Below are 15357 nucleotides of genomic sequence, written 5' to 3' on the forward strand. Positions count from 1 at the left end.
AGGGCATGTATTTAAGATGAACGTAATTGCAAAGGAGATGTGAGGTGCAAGTTGTTTTTACACAGAGAGTGGTGGTTGCCACGACTATGCTGCCCACGGCGCTGATAGAGGCAGGTACAGTCAGGACTTTCAAAAGATATTTAGATAGGCACATGGATGTGAGGGAAATGGAAGGATACGAGCATTGTGTAAACAGAAGAAATTAGTTTTGTTGGCCATTTGATTACTAAGTTAATTGGTTCAGCACAACATTATGGACCGAAGAGCACTGTACCGTTCTATGTTCTATTTCATCTCTCCTTAGCAAAGTAGGAGTCTGTCCACCAGTCTACATCAGCACCACCCGTGTTTCTGTGTTTGATGATGAGATTTGCATTGGTACAGAATTAACAGAAAGTATGGTATTCAGAGGAGACGAGGTTGGAGTGGCCAAGGGAAGTGCTGAAGTCAAGATGTTGCATAGGAAATTGGAAATTAGAAGTTTGAGAAAGATAGAAGGTCACAAAGTAAGAAGTATTGGAGATAGGAGAAAAGGCCATTGGGGTGGAGATTAAGGAATCGTTTCCTAAGAAATAGGTACAGAGGCTGAGGTGATGGAACAAGAACTCAACATCATGATGGTCTCAAAACACCTTGAGGTCTTTTAACAGGGGTACAAAAGTGAAGCTTCTGCTGACAACTGACCACTCAGGGCCAGAGAGCAGGATTTCAGGGAGTGTGGAGTGGACCCAGCTGGGGTTAGAGCTAAGGCCAGGAGCAGAATCAGAAGAGGGTATTAGGGCGGGGCCAGGGTGGGAAATGAGATGGTGGAGGATGGGTCTCTGGGGATAGATGGGAGGGGTGTTGGGTTCGATGTAGAATGCAAGATCAGAAATGTGTGGCATGATGGGTAGCAGGAGAAAAGCAGCAAGACCCACCCATTTGGAGCCATGTCAAGGAGATTTAGAGGCACCTAGCCTTTTAATGTGAGACAGTGATCCATGGGTATCTCCTGCAAACCCAACTATTACATTTGGTGCTCAATGTTGCCTCCCCTACATTTATGAGACCTAGTGCTGACTAGGAGACTACTGTGCTGAGCTTGTTCTCTGTTCTCTGTTCACTGCGGTAATGTGGAGCTCCCAGTTGCAAGCCAATTTTAATTCTCCTGCCCATTCCCACATAGAACAGTTTGTCCTCAGCCTTCTCCTAGTGCCACTGATCAGACAGGAGGGAGGTTCTATTGTTCAAGAAGCCTAGCAATTATGGGGGAGCCTGACTTCAGATGAAGGGAAGTTACTGGAGAGAATTCTGAGGGACAAGATCTACAATCACATGGACAGTCAATGCCTGATCAGGAATAATCAGCATAGTTTTGTGCATGGGCAGTCATGTCCAACAAATCTTTTGGAGATTTTCGTTGAGGCAACTAAGGGGACAGATAAATGGAGGGGCAGTTGATGTTCTCCATATGGACTTCAGCAAGGTCTTTGACATGGTCCTACGTGGCAAGATGATCTGAAATATCGGGTCGCATGGGATACAGGGGAGAAAGCGAGTGAGATGGATTCAGAATTATCTCAGTGATGGGAATCAGAGGGAGATGGTTGAAGGTCAATTGTCTGACAAGCGGAGTGCCTCAGGAATCTCCATTATTCATTGTTTCAAGTTCAATTTCAGTTTATTGTTATTCAACCGTACACATGTGTAACACCAAACAAAACAACATTCCTCTGGACCAAGGTGCACAACACAGTACATATATGTAACTCACACACTTACTGTAACACTTAAAGTAATACTTACCACAAATAATTAAAGTAACACTTACCACAAATAAATTAACAAATAATAAAGTACATTCTGACACAAGTTCAAAAGTAACCAGTATAATGCTACTGGTGCTTCATACTAAATGTGGTGGCAGTGAGTTCAGCAGTCTCATGGGGGAAGAATCCTAACAGTTCCTGTCCTAATGCGATGGTACGTGGTCAAGGGGTTTGTTGGGAGGGATAACCGACATTGCTAAGGGCCCGGCATATTCAGCGCTCCGGATCAATAACTCTGATGAGTGGAAACGTAAATGATTCGGATGTGAATGTTCAAGGTGTGATTAGCAAGTTTGCTGATGGGTCTAAATTAGGAGTCTTGTAGATAGTGAAACATAGAAACATAGAAAATAGGTGCAGGAGTAGACCATTCGGCCCTTCGAGCCTGCACTGCCATTCAGTACGATCGTGGCTGATCATCCAATTCAGAACCCTGTACCTGCCTTCCCTCCATACCCTCTGATCCCTTTAGCCACAAGGGCCATATCTAACTCCCTCTTAAACATAGCCAATGAGCTGGCCTCAACTGTTTCCTGTGGCAGAGAATTCCACAGGTTCACTACTCTCTGTGTGAAGAAGTTTTTCCTAATCTCGGTCCTAAAAGGCTTCCCCTTTATCCTCAAACTGTGACCCCTTGTTCTGGACTTCTCCAACATCGGGAACAATCTTCCTGCATCTAGCCTGTCCAATCCCTTTAGGATTTTATACGTTTCAATCAGATCCCCCCTCAATCTTCTAAATTCCAGAGAGTATAAGCCTAGTCGATCCAGTCTTTTATCATATGGAAGTCCTGCCATCCCAGGAATCAATCTGGTGAACCTTCTTTGTACTAGCTCTATGGCAAGGATGTCTTTCCTCAGATTAGGGGACCAAAACTGGACACAATACTCCAGGTGTGGTCTCACCAAGGCCTTGTACAACTGCAGTAGTACCTCCCTGCTCCTGTACTCAAATCCTCTTGCTATGAATGTCAGCATACCATTCGCCTTTTTCACCGCCTGCTGTACCTGCATGCCCACTTTCAATGACTGGTGTATAATGACACCCAGGTCTCGTTGCACCTCCCCTTTTCCTAATCGGCCACCATTCAGATAATAATCTGTTTTCCTATTTTTGCCACCAAAGTGGATAACTTCACATTTATCCACATTAAATTGCATCTGCCATGAGTTTGCCCACTCACCCAACCTATCCAAGTCACCCTGCATCCTCTTAGCATCCTCCTCACTGCTAACACTGCCACCCAGCTTTGTGTCATCCGCAAACTTGGAGATGCTGCATTTAATTCCCTCATCCAAGTCATTAATATATATTGTAAACAACTGGGGTCCCAGCACTGAGCCTTGCGGTACCCACTAGTCACTGCCTGCCATTCTGAAAAGGTCCCGTTTATTTCCACTCTTTGCTTCCTGTCTGCCAACCAATTCTCTATTCACATCAATACCTTACCCCCAATACCGTGTGCTTGAAGTTTGCACAGTAATCTCCTGTGTGGGACCTTGTCAAAAGCCTTTTGAAAATCCAAATATACCACATCCACTGGTTTTCCCCTATCAACTCTACTAGTTACATCCTCAAAATATTCTATGAGATTCGTCAGACATGATTTTCCTTTCACAAATCCATGCTGACTTTGTCTGATGATTTCACCGCTTTCCAAATGTGCTGTTATCACATCTTTGATAACTGACTCTAGCATTTTCCCCACCACCGCTGTCAGGCTAACCGGTCTATAATTCCCCGGTTTCTCTCTCCCTCCTTTTTTAAAAAGCGGGGTTACATTAGCCACCATCCAATCCTCAGGAACTAATCTAAAGAGTTTTGAAGAATTATCAGTAATGCATCCATTATTTCTTGTGCTACTTCCTTAAGCACTCTGGGATGCAGACCATCTGGCCCTGGGGATTTATCTGCCTTTAATCCATTCAATTTACCACTTCCCTACTAACATGTATTTCCCTCAGTTCCTCCATCTCACTGGACCCTCGGTCTCCTACTATTTCCGGAAGATTACTTATGTCCTCCTTAGTGAAGACAGAACCAAAGTAGTTATTCAATTGGTCTGCCATCTCCTTGTTCCCCATGATCAATTCACCTGTTTCTGACTGTAAGGGACCTACATTTGTCTCAACCAATCTTTTTCTTTTCACATATCTATATAAGCTTTTACAGTCAGTTTTTATGTTCCCTGCCAGTTTTCTCTCAATCTCTCATTGAAGCAAGCTACAATGAATTATGAAGAGATCTTGATCGGCTATGAAGACGGGCTGAGGAATGGCAAATGGATTTCAACTTAAATAAGACTGGGGAGATGCATTTTGGATATTCAAACCGAGTTAAGACCTAAAGCGTGAATGGCAGGGCACTGACGAGTGTTGAAGAAGAGAGGGACTTGGGAATAGAAGTGCAGAGTTCGCTGAAAGTAGAGGTGCAAGTAGACAGGTGGTGAAGAAGGCATTTGGCATGCTGATCTTTATCTGCCGTCAAGTTTAGCCGGAGGGACATTGGTTCTCAGTTATGTAAGTTATTGGTGAGGCCTCACAGTATTGTGTACAGTTTTGGTAACCCTGTTTTAAGAAAGACAATTGAACAATGTTCAATAGCAATTGTTCAATGACTACAGCTCAGCATTCAACACTACCATCTACTCAAAGTGGAGACGGGGAAACGGAATTCCGAGCCGAAACTGCGGTCGTTTACTGATGAATTAATCCAGAGAGACGAAACAATGACCAACCTTCGAAAGGATCAGCAGAAACTCAACACATCGATCCAGAACAGATTGGAAGAAGCTGGTGGTGTAATTGCATCCCAGATGGAGATGGACATGAAGCATGAGTCAGAACTGCTGAGACTGGGGTGAGAGTTGGAGAAGTCCAAGAAGAAGCTGATGTCGCGATTGCAGGAGGCTGAAGGGGCTGCAGGGGCAGCCCAGGCTAAATGCTTCAGTTTGGAGAAAATCAAACAGCAGCTACCAAACAAGGAAATGGGGAAGAATACAGATTCGAAGGATGATGTGCTGAATGTGTGATACATGCTGCCTTTCGCTAACTTCCCCTTGTTGGATGAAGAGACTTTTGGCACTTCTCCCAATGAGTCAGGGGTAGTGAGGAGGGTTATCTGTGGGCAGCCTGGGTTACTGCAGGACCCGGAAGGAAAAGAAGTGGGGCCCCGGACACGGGACAGGGGGCTCTGAGTTGCAGTGGGAGCATGAGTGAGAGATTGAGAGAGGAGTAGGCAAGCAGACCCAAGGTATCCACAGTAGTGTCCAAGCCTGAAGGGTTTAGGTAAGGGGGTACGGATGTCTCAGAGGATTAGGAGACTCCCAGATGGGTTGGGCTATGTAGCTCCTGAGGAACAGGGCATAAGGTCTACTGTTTGGGGAGCAATATAATTGTTTGTACCTGGATTGGGTTTATGTGTCTGCAGAAAGGGTTGGCGAGTTATTTCGAAGTCATGAGGACATGACTAAATTTGGTGGGGGGAGAGTGTAAGGGGTTTCTTCTTTTAGGTTACTGCTAAGGCTAATACAGTGGCTTCTTTGTTATGTTATAATAAAATGGCTTCTCTGTAATGTTAACTGCTGAGTTAACGGTAGCAGGTTGTTTGGGTTACAATTACTGATAACAAGAATTGTATTCATTTGCTAACCAATTGGGATAGATGTTATTCTTTCTTGTGTGTCTGTAAGCTATTGTTTTCGCGAGCTTTGGGGAGAAGGTGCAATGGGGACAGAGAGAGGAGACGCGATGCTGTAAGATGGGCGATGGAATGGACCCTGAGCGGGAGCCCGAGGCCCAGGGTTTTTCGGGAGGAGATCGAACGGGAAGGATGTGCTGGACGCACTCTGGTCGACCACCGTGGTTGGTCCCAGGCGGCTGGTCGAGAAGGTCAGAGGGGATCGAATGGTGGAAAGGGGACTCTGTTAATTGAGCTCCACTGTGCATGAAGTGGTTGAACTTTGATAAGTCTGACGCCTTTTACTTTCTTTTTATATTGTATCTCTATTGGTTACATAGTTCCAGTAAGATCTATAAAGTGTAATCATTTAATCGCATATGGTGTATTGTCTGTTATTTGGCGGGGTGGGGTACATCACACAACGTCCACACAAACTTGATTACCCAGTTTGGCAGGGCCGAAGGCTGCTCCTCCTAGGCGGAAGCGAGCTGAGCGAGCCTAAGGCTTACCAGGAGGCGACACAGGCATGAGAAGGATCCATAAGACCATAAGACATGGGAACAGAATTAGGCCTTTCAGCCCATCGACTCTGTTCAGCCTTTCCATCATGGCTGATCCCAGATCTCACTCAACCCCTTACACCTGCCTTTTCGCTGTATCCTTTAATGCCCCGACCAATCAGGAAATTATCAACTTCTGCCTCAAATATACTCACAGCCTTGGCCTCCACCACAGTCTGTCTGTGGCAGAGCATTCCACAGATTCACTACTCTTTGGCTAAATAAAATCCTCTGTTCTAAAAGGTCACCCCCAATTCTGAGGATTTGCCCTCTAGTTCTGGATACCCCCACCATAGGAAACATCCTCTTCACAACCACCTTATCTGGTCCTTTTAACATTCTGTAGGTTTCAACGAGATCCCCACACATCCTTCTAAATTCCAGTGAGTACAGGCACAAAGCTGCCAAACACCCCTCAAATGTTAACCTCATTATTCCTGGAATCATCCTCGTGAACCTCCTCTGGTAATACTCCAAGTGTGGCCTGAGTGTCTTATAAAGCCTCAGCATTATCTCTTTGTTTTTATAATCTATTCCCCTTGAAATAAATGCCAACATTGCAATTGTCTTCTTTACCATAGACTCAACCTGTAAATTAGCCTTCTGGGAGTCTTGCACGAGAACTCCTAAGTCCCTCTGTACCTCTGGTCTTTGAACCTTCTCCCCATTTAGATAATAGTTCGCATTATTGTTCCTTTTGCCAAATACATTATCATATATTTCCCAACACTGTATCCCATCTGCTACTCTTTTGCCCACTCTTCCAATTTACCTAAGGCCTGTTGCAATTGCATTGCTTCCTCAGCACTATCTACTCGTCCACTTATCTATGTATCATCCGCAAACTTTGCCACAAACCCATCAATTCCATTATCCAAATCATTGACAAACAATGTGAAAAGTAGCGGTCCTAATACTGACCCCTGAGGAACAACACTAGTCACGAGCAGCCAACCAGAAAAGGCCCCCTTTTTTCCCACTCACTGCCTCCTCTCTGTTAGCCATTCCTCTGTTCATGCCAGTACCTTTCCTGTAACGCCATATGATTTTATCTTGTTAAGCAGCCTCATGTGTGACACCTTATCAAATGTCCTCTGAAAATCCAATTAATTGACATCCACTGCCACTCTTTTGTCCACCTTGCTTCTTACTCCTAGAAGAACTCCAGCAGATTTGTTAGGCAAGATTTCCCTTCACAGAAACCATGCTGACTTTGACTTGTTTTATTATTAGTCTCCAAGTACCCCGAAACCTCATCCTTAATAATGGACTTTGACACTTTCCCAACCACTAAGGTGAGGCCAACTGGCCGATAATTTCCTTTCTTTTGCCTTCTTCGCTTCTTAAAGAGTGGAGTGACATTTGCAAACTTCCAGTCCTCTGGGATCATGCAAGAATCAAGTGATTCTTGAAAGATCATGACCAGTGCATCTGTTATCTCTTCGGCAACCTCTCTCAGGAATCTGGGATGTAGTCCATCTGATTCAGGTGACTTCTCCACCTTAAGACCTTTGAGTTTGCCTAGCACTTTTTCCTTTGTAATAGCAATGGTACACACTCCTACTCTCTGACACTCATGGACCTCTGGCACACTGCTAGTGTTTTTCACAGTGAAGACAAATGCAAAGTACCCATTTGTGCCACAAGTTCACTGATCTTGTTCCGAATGCTACGGATATTCAGATAAAGTGCCCTTAAAATCTAGTCATCTTTCTCTGTTACGCACTTGACTTTTCTGCACTCCACCCTTACTTTTCTCTTTTTTAACTTTTGCTCTTACTTTATCTTTATCCACACTTCTCCAATCTTTTGAATCCACCCCCCTCGCTATTTAGTTTAAATCCCTATCCACAATCCTATGTATGCGATTCACCAGGATCCAGGTCTAATCACAGTTCAGGTGGAGCCCGTCCCAATGGATCAGCTCCCTCCCTCCCCAATACTAGTGCCAGCTTCCCATGAATTCAAACCCACTTCTCCCACACCAAACCTTGAGCCAAGCACTTAACTCTCTAATATTCTTAACTTTGTGTGAATTTGCATGTGGCTCATTTGTAATCCAGAGATGACCACCTTTATGGTTCGGCTTTTTAATTTAGTCCCTAGCACTCAAATTCCCTCAGCAGAACCTCTTTCTTTATTCTACCTACGTCGTTGGTGCCTACATGGACCACGACAACTGGATCCTCCCCTCCCTCTGCAAATTCCTCTGCAGGTTAGATAAGACTTCCCGAACCCAGGCACCAGACAGGCAACACAGCCTTTGGGACGCTCTATCCCTGCAACAGAGAACTTTGTCTATTCCTCTGACTATACTGTCCCCAATTACCACTACATTTCTCTTCTCTCCCGACTCTTGAATGGATCCCTGGACCATTGTGCCACAGTTAGGTTGCTCATCCTTCCTATAGCCCCCACTCTCATCCACACAGGGAGCAAGAGTCACAGATCTGTTGGACAAGCTCAAGAGCTGAGACTCCTCCAGCACCGTCTCTTGGATCCCACTACCTGTTTCACTCGCAGTCACACCCTCTTGTCCCTGACCATAGACTGAATTTGAGGCAACTAATCTAATGAGTGTGCCTACCTCCAGAAAAAGAGCATCCAGATAACTCTCCCCCTCCTTCAAACACTGCATCATTTGCTGCATGTGTGATCACCAGGAATCACAATGGGGTCCACCAGCTCCCACATCATGCAGCTACAGCGCATCATCTGATCCTACATCTTCCTTACTTTATTTAATTAGTTCTGGTTTGGAGGAAGGTAATGGCTGAAATTTAGAGGTATGGGGGATTTTTACACAGAGAGTGGTAAGTGCATGGGATGTACTGCTGGGGTAGTGGTAGAGGCAGCTACATTAGGAACATTGGAGTAGGGTAAGAGAGCTGCACAACATCCTCAGCTAAAGGGCCTGTATTGTGCTATGTTCTATGTTTTAGGTATTGAGGTGTTGTGGACTCTGTCTATACTTTTTACTGACTCAGTCAAGGAAGCAGAATATTCAAAGACCCCACTCACCCCAGACATTCTCTCTTCTCCCTGCATCCCATCATGCAGAAAATACAAAAGCCTGAAAGCACATACTGTTGTGTATTTAATATTTCAGTAATATTGTTAATATAGTGTTTGATTAAGCAGTTTTTGTTGTTAAATAATTCTTTATGGGTTATATGTAAAAGAACATGCATGGCATATGTCACGTCACTACATTGTACATTCACACCTTGCTTAAAGTGAAAACAAAACTAAGGTATGTTATTCCTGGGTCCATGTTTTTACTTTCAATTAGTTTAATGTTTTGGAGTTACAAAACGTAACAGTGGCAATGAGGATGGGATTGGAAAATTCAACAAATCAAGGGTAAAATAGAACTAAATGACAATGCCAAACCCAAGTTTTATAAAACCCGTCCAGTTCCTTGTACCATCTGTGATAAAATAGCCAATGAGTTAAATATACATGGAGACTGAAAGAATTCTTTCTGAGGTTGAGTGTAGCCCATGGGCAATGCCAATGGTCCCAGTAGCTAAGAATAATTGATCTGTCAAGATCTGTGGTAATGTTAAGGTCAACATCAACACAGTACTGAAAGTAGACTAAGACCCTCTGCACAGGATAGAGGATATTTTTGCAAACCTTTCTGGAGGAAACCACTTCAGCAAAGTGGATGGAGCTAAGGCCTATCTACAAATGGAGATAGAAGAAGACTCCAAAGATTTTCTCAGCATAAACACACAAAAAGGACTTTATCACTATACTGTAATAGGTTTTTTTTGGACTAGCATCTGCACCTGCACTCTGGCAGAAAGCTATGGACTAGATGCTAGCAACACACATCAAAGTTGCTGGTGAGCGCAGCAGGCCAGGCAGCATCTGTAGGAAGAGGTGCAGTCGACGTTTCAGGCCGAGACCCTTCGTCAGGACTACTATAAAGCTACTTCACTTAAAGAAAAAACTAACAAAAGATACATTATTCCCAGCTCCATGTTTTTGCTTTCAATCAATTTAATATTTTGGAGTTACAAAACATAATATGCACCACCAGGCTCAAGAACAGCTTCTGTCCTGCTGTTATAAGATGATTGAATGGTTGCCAAGTACGATAAGATTGACTCCTGACAGCACAATCTACCTCATTGTGACCTCACACCTCATTGTCTACCCGAGTTGCACTTTCTCTGCAACTGTAACTTTATATTTTGCACTGTTATTGTTTTACCTTTATTACCCCAATGCACTGTTGTGGTCAGTTGATCTTCCTGATGGTATGCAAGTCAAGTTTCAGTCCAGATGAATGGTCTCAATCTGAATTGTTGTCCTTCTGTTTCTCTCCCCCCTGCCCTCCACCATAGACGCTGCCTGATGTGCTGAATTCTTCCAGCAGCTCTTTATTTTTGCACCTACAGCTGCTTGTGGCTCAATCAGTAAGTGGCCTGGGCTGCAATATTTCAGCAATGAGGGGAGATTGGACACAATGGGTTTTTATTTCTTTGAAACAGAGGTATTGAAGGGGAAATTATTAAGCTGTACAATATTATGAAGGCATAGTAAGAAAGGAAAGTGAGAACATTTTTGCCATAATGGAAATATTTAAAACTAATAGACGTACAGTAGATTTGATGAAAACCTTTTCACATGGTTTCAATTAGAAATGCACAGCCTGAGAAGGCAGTGGAGTGGAGTGCTCTGACCACCACATATATTTTGACAAGTGCTTGAATCAGCAAGGCATTGAAAACGACTGACAAGGAGCTGGTCAGCTTTAACATCACAGCACAGTACAGGGCATTCGGTCCAGGATATTGTACTCATCTTTTACTCTCAAATCAATCTCACTTTTCCCTCCCACATAGCTCTCAATGTTTCTATGACCCTACCTAAGAGATTCATAGATGCCCCAATGTAATTGCCTCTACTGACGGCCATGGCATGGCATTCCATGCCCCCCACCACTCTCCGACATTTCCCCTCCCATCACCTTCTCCAGCAACTTTTCTACCACAGATGAAAGACTCACTGGACCAGGCTTATCCCTAATGCTCACTTTGAACAAGAGGGCAACATTACCTATCTCCAAGTCCTCTGATACCTTACCTGTGGTGAATGAAAATGCAAAAATCTCTACCAGAGCTCCAGTAATCTCCTCCACTGCTTTCTTTAATTCCACCCAGTCCAGGAGGCTTATGCACCCTGATGGGCTTCAATATGCCAGCACTTCCTCTTTCCTGATTGAAGTGCCCGAACTTTGCGACTCTGGAGCACCAGTGTAGCGTGGCTGTCAGTGTGACGTTATTACAGCTCAGAGCATTGGAGTTTGGATTCAGTTCTGGCACTGTACGTAAGGAGCTTGTACATGCTGTATGTGACCATGTGAATGCTCCAGTTTCCTCCTACTGTCTAAAGACTGTGCTAATCTGTCATTGTAAATTGACCCGTGATTAGGCTAGTGTTAAATAGCTGGGTTGCTGGGCAGGGCAGCTCGTTGGGCTGAAAAAATCTGCTCTGCTCCATATCACTAAATAAATTAATTAATCTCAGCATACCTTCCCCTTAATCTATCACATCCTTGCCCTGGTCAATATCAAGTCACTCATTCAGCGTTTTACTCATAGCCTCTGGCTCCATGTAGAGATTACCCATTTAGTGAAAAGGGAGACAAAGGCAGTTAAATTCCCACTTCAGTGATGCAGCATGCTTTTAGGTCTCTACTGAAATATTAACCTGGAATTTTTGATAACTTCAATTCTCTATTTAAATGAACAGTTGACTTATTAAGCTTTTTAGCAAGTATACTTTGCTCTCTAAATGTGAAATGTTTTCCGTGGCAGCAAATTTTTATGTTGATTGAGAACAATTTTCTGAAATACTATCTGTAGATACCAGGGATATTTTGAAGTCAATATGTTATTCAACAGTGAAGCATTCTCTTTACCCAGACTAGATTATTTGCAGTTTCTGAGACTATTTTGTAGAGCAACACAATCAATAAAAGTAATGATTTCTTCAAATCTAAATGCTGCCCACAATTAATCTCATTTAAACTCACCCGTCCTGCATAATGCATAACAGTGAACGCTGTGGCTTGACCTTTTGATGGGACGTTCTCATTTCCATCCTTCAGGGACATGTACACAGCATTTATCTGAGCTGTTTCCAAATGAGTCTGCAGCCATTTGCCGAGGTTTTGTTCTGTTGATTGAAGATTCTCTCTTTCTTCATCAAGCATTGACAGCAAGCCAGCAGGTTTCTGAAATGTGAAGGTAAAGCTTTGAGTAAATTCGCAGTGTAACCAGAACAGATCTTAAAGAGGTAATAACTACTTGCATTGGTTGAGCACTCCTTAGCTTTAACAATATTAAAATCTTCCTTTATGAAAACTAATGTCTGTGAATGGTAGTTTACCTTTTAGTAAAACTAGTGTACAAATAAATTGTTGAAAACTGCCCAAACATTTCTATGTTTCATGTAAAGAAAACATCCAGATTATTATATATGAGCGAAAAGAGATGGGGGGGAGAATGTAAAAGGACTTTTTTTGCAACTGTATTTACTCGGGAGAAGAATGCAGAATCTATAGAAGTAATGCAAAATGGTAGTGAGGTCATGGACCCTCTATAGATTACAGAGGAGGAGATGTTTGCTGCCTTGAGGCAAATTAGGGTGGATAAATCCCCAGGGCCTGACAAGGTGCTCCCTCAGACTCTGTGAGAAGCTAGTGCAGAAACAGTAGGGGCCTAGCAGAGATATTAAAAACATTCTTAGCCACGTGTGAAGTGCCGGAGGATTGGGGGAATAACTAATATTGTTCCAGTGTTTAAGGAAAGGCTGTAAGAATGAGCCAGGAAATTACAGACCGGTGAGTCTGACATCAGCAGTCGGAAAATTATTGGAAGCTGTACTAAGGGTCTGGATATGTACAATGCCTTGAAAAAAGTATTCAGCCCCCACAACTATTTTCATATTTTACTGTCTTATTTTCCAAGTTTAAAATATATTGAAGTAGAAATTTTGAGCTTATCTACAAAACATCTTGCATCATGTCAAATCAAGAGAAAAATTTCAAAATCTATCAACAATTTACTAAAAATTAAAAACCAAAATCCAGAGTTTGAAGCAGTATTCATCCCCTTTGTAATTACCATGCTAAATTTCCTTGGGTACAATACTATGTATTACCTTACCAACTCACACATTTTGTTGATGTAGAAAACTGGAGGATCACCGGAATAAATACCTCTTTGCTCTGTAAGGCTCAACAGTACGGTACATTTTCAACAGACCAAATGAAAGTGTAGACAAAAGAGCATTCAAGCCAAGTAAGGGAAATTCTAATAGAGAAGCAAAAAATCTGGGGATTGGTACAAGGCCACCTTAAAGGCACTGAACATACCTTGGAACTCAGTGCAGTTCATCGTGAAAAAATGGAAAAAATCTGAAACCACAGCCACCCCTCTAAACTTAGCCACCCAGAGAAGAATAGCACTGGCAAGAGAGGCTACTGTGATATAAACAGTCGTTCTGAAGTCAGTGATTGCAATGGGAAATGAAATTCATGGCTCCACAAGGCCTTGAACAAAATGTGTATTTATGGAAGATTGGCAAGGAAGATGGCCTGGCTACAGTAAAAAGCATACCCTTGCCCGTAAAGACTTTGCAAAGAATCACTTGCAAAAATACTGTAAAGATGTTGTAGAAGGACTTGTGGTCAAATGGAACTAAAGCTGAACTTTTTGGCTTCAACATTAAGCGGCTCATGTGGCATAAATCTAAGGCAGTGCATCAGCCTGGTAAACCTATCCCTACTGTACAGTAGGATGGATACTTTCTACAGGGTTGACTTTCAACAGCAGAGACTGGAAATCTGGTCAGGATTGATGGGAAGATGAATGCTGCTAAATACAGAGAGATCCTGGATAAAAACCTGCTGGTCTCTGCCAGAAAGCTTAAACTGGGGAGGAAGTTTGTCTTTCAGCAGGACAAGGACCCAAAGCATATTGCTAGAGCAACCATGGAGTAGCTTCAAATGAGGAAAATTGACGTCCTTACGTGTCCCAGTCAGAGTCCAGACCTCAACCCAATTGAACATCTCTAGCAAGACCTCAGGTACTGAATGTTTAACTAAGTATCGAATGTAACACCCTGGTTAACATTTTACTGCTAATGTGTAGGGTAGTTCATTTAATGGCTTTCTGTTAAAGGTAAGTGGTTGTGATGTTCAGTTTAGGAATGACAAGTCAGCCAAACAGGATGGTGGAATTAGGAGAAGGTTCTAGAGGAATCTGGGGAAGAGGTTTTGTGACAGACACTGGGGTGTGTTGAGGTCTTTTCAGTGGGAGATGGAGACAGAAGAAGCTTGAGAGAACCGGCTTTAGGAATTGATCCAACAGGAGTGCACAATTCAATGGAATCCAAGATGGAAGATTCTACAAGTGATCGGTGAATAGGAGTTGGCACTGTGAGTAAAACAGACATATTTAACATTTGGAAGCTATAAGCTCCAACCTTGTATACATTTGACTATTTTAATTATAATGGGTCCTTTTTTTTCTTCTTGAATAATAGTTTGATTAAGTTGACATTCATAAATATACTTTCTTTATAACTGTATGCAGTGTACGACCTGTTACTTCTTGCCAACAGCTGATTGAACGGAGGCAGTACTTTTTTAAAAAGATTTTTTAAAAAAGGAGGGAGAGAGAAACCGGGTAATTATAGACCGGTTAGCCTAACGTCGGTGGTGAGGAAACTGCTGGAGTCAGTTATCAAGGATGTGATAACAGCACATTTGGAAAGTGGTGAAATCATCGGACAAAGTCAGCATGGATTTGTGAAAGGAAAATCATGTCTGACGAATCTCATAGAATTTTTTGAGGATGTAACCAGTAGAGTGGATAGGGGAGAACCAGTGGATGTGGTATATTTGGATTTTCAAAAGGCTTTTGACAAGGTCCCACACAGGAGATTAGTGTGCAAACTTAAAGCACACGGTATTGGGGGTAAGGTATTGGTGTGGGTGGAGAATTGGTTAGCAGACAGGAAGCAAAGAGTGGGAATAAACGGGACCTTTTCAGAATGGCAGGCAGTGACTAGTGGGGTACTGCAAGGCTCAGTGCTGGGACCCCAGATGTTTACAATATATATTAATGACTTGGATGAGGGAATTGAATGCAGCATCTCCAAGTTTGCGGATGACACGAAGCTGGGTGGCAGTGTTAGCTGTGAGGAGGATGCTAAGAGGATGCAGGGTGACTTGGATAGGTTAGGTGAGTGGGCAAATTCATGGCAGATGCAATTTAATGTGGATA

General features: G+C 43.0%; 1 protein-coding gene across 5 annotated transcripts in view; it reads right to left on the reverse strand.

Moving 5' to 3' along the window:
* Nucleotides 1–15357, reverse strand: part of myo16 (myosin XVI) — a 675445-nt gene that overhangs the window by 209095 nt on the left and 450993 nt on the right. For all 5 annotated transcript variants that reach the window (XM_063053735.1, XM_063053734.1, XM_063053733.1 and 2 more), the window contains one exon: nt 12099–12299. In XM_063053735.1, coding sequence (XP_062909805.1) covers nt 12099–12299 — 201 coding nt within the window. The remainder of the gene's footprint in view (nt 1–12098; nt 12300–15357) is intronic.

Source organism: Mobula hypostoma, chromosome 7, assembly GCF_963921235.1.
Source record: "Mobula hypostoma chromosome 7, sMobHyp1.1, whole genome shotgun sequence".
NCBI classification, from domain to species: Eukaryota; Metazoa; Chordata; class Chondrichthyes; order Myliobatiformes; family Myliobatidae; genus Mobula; species Mobula hypostoma.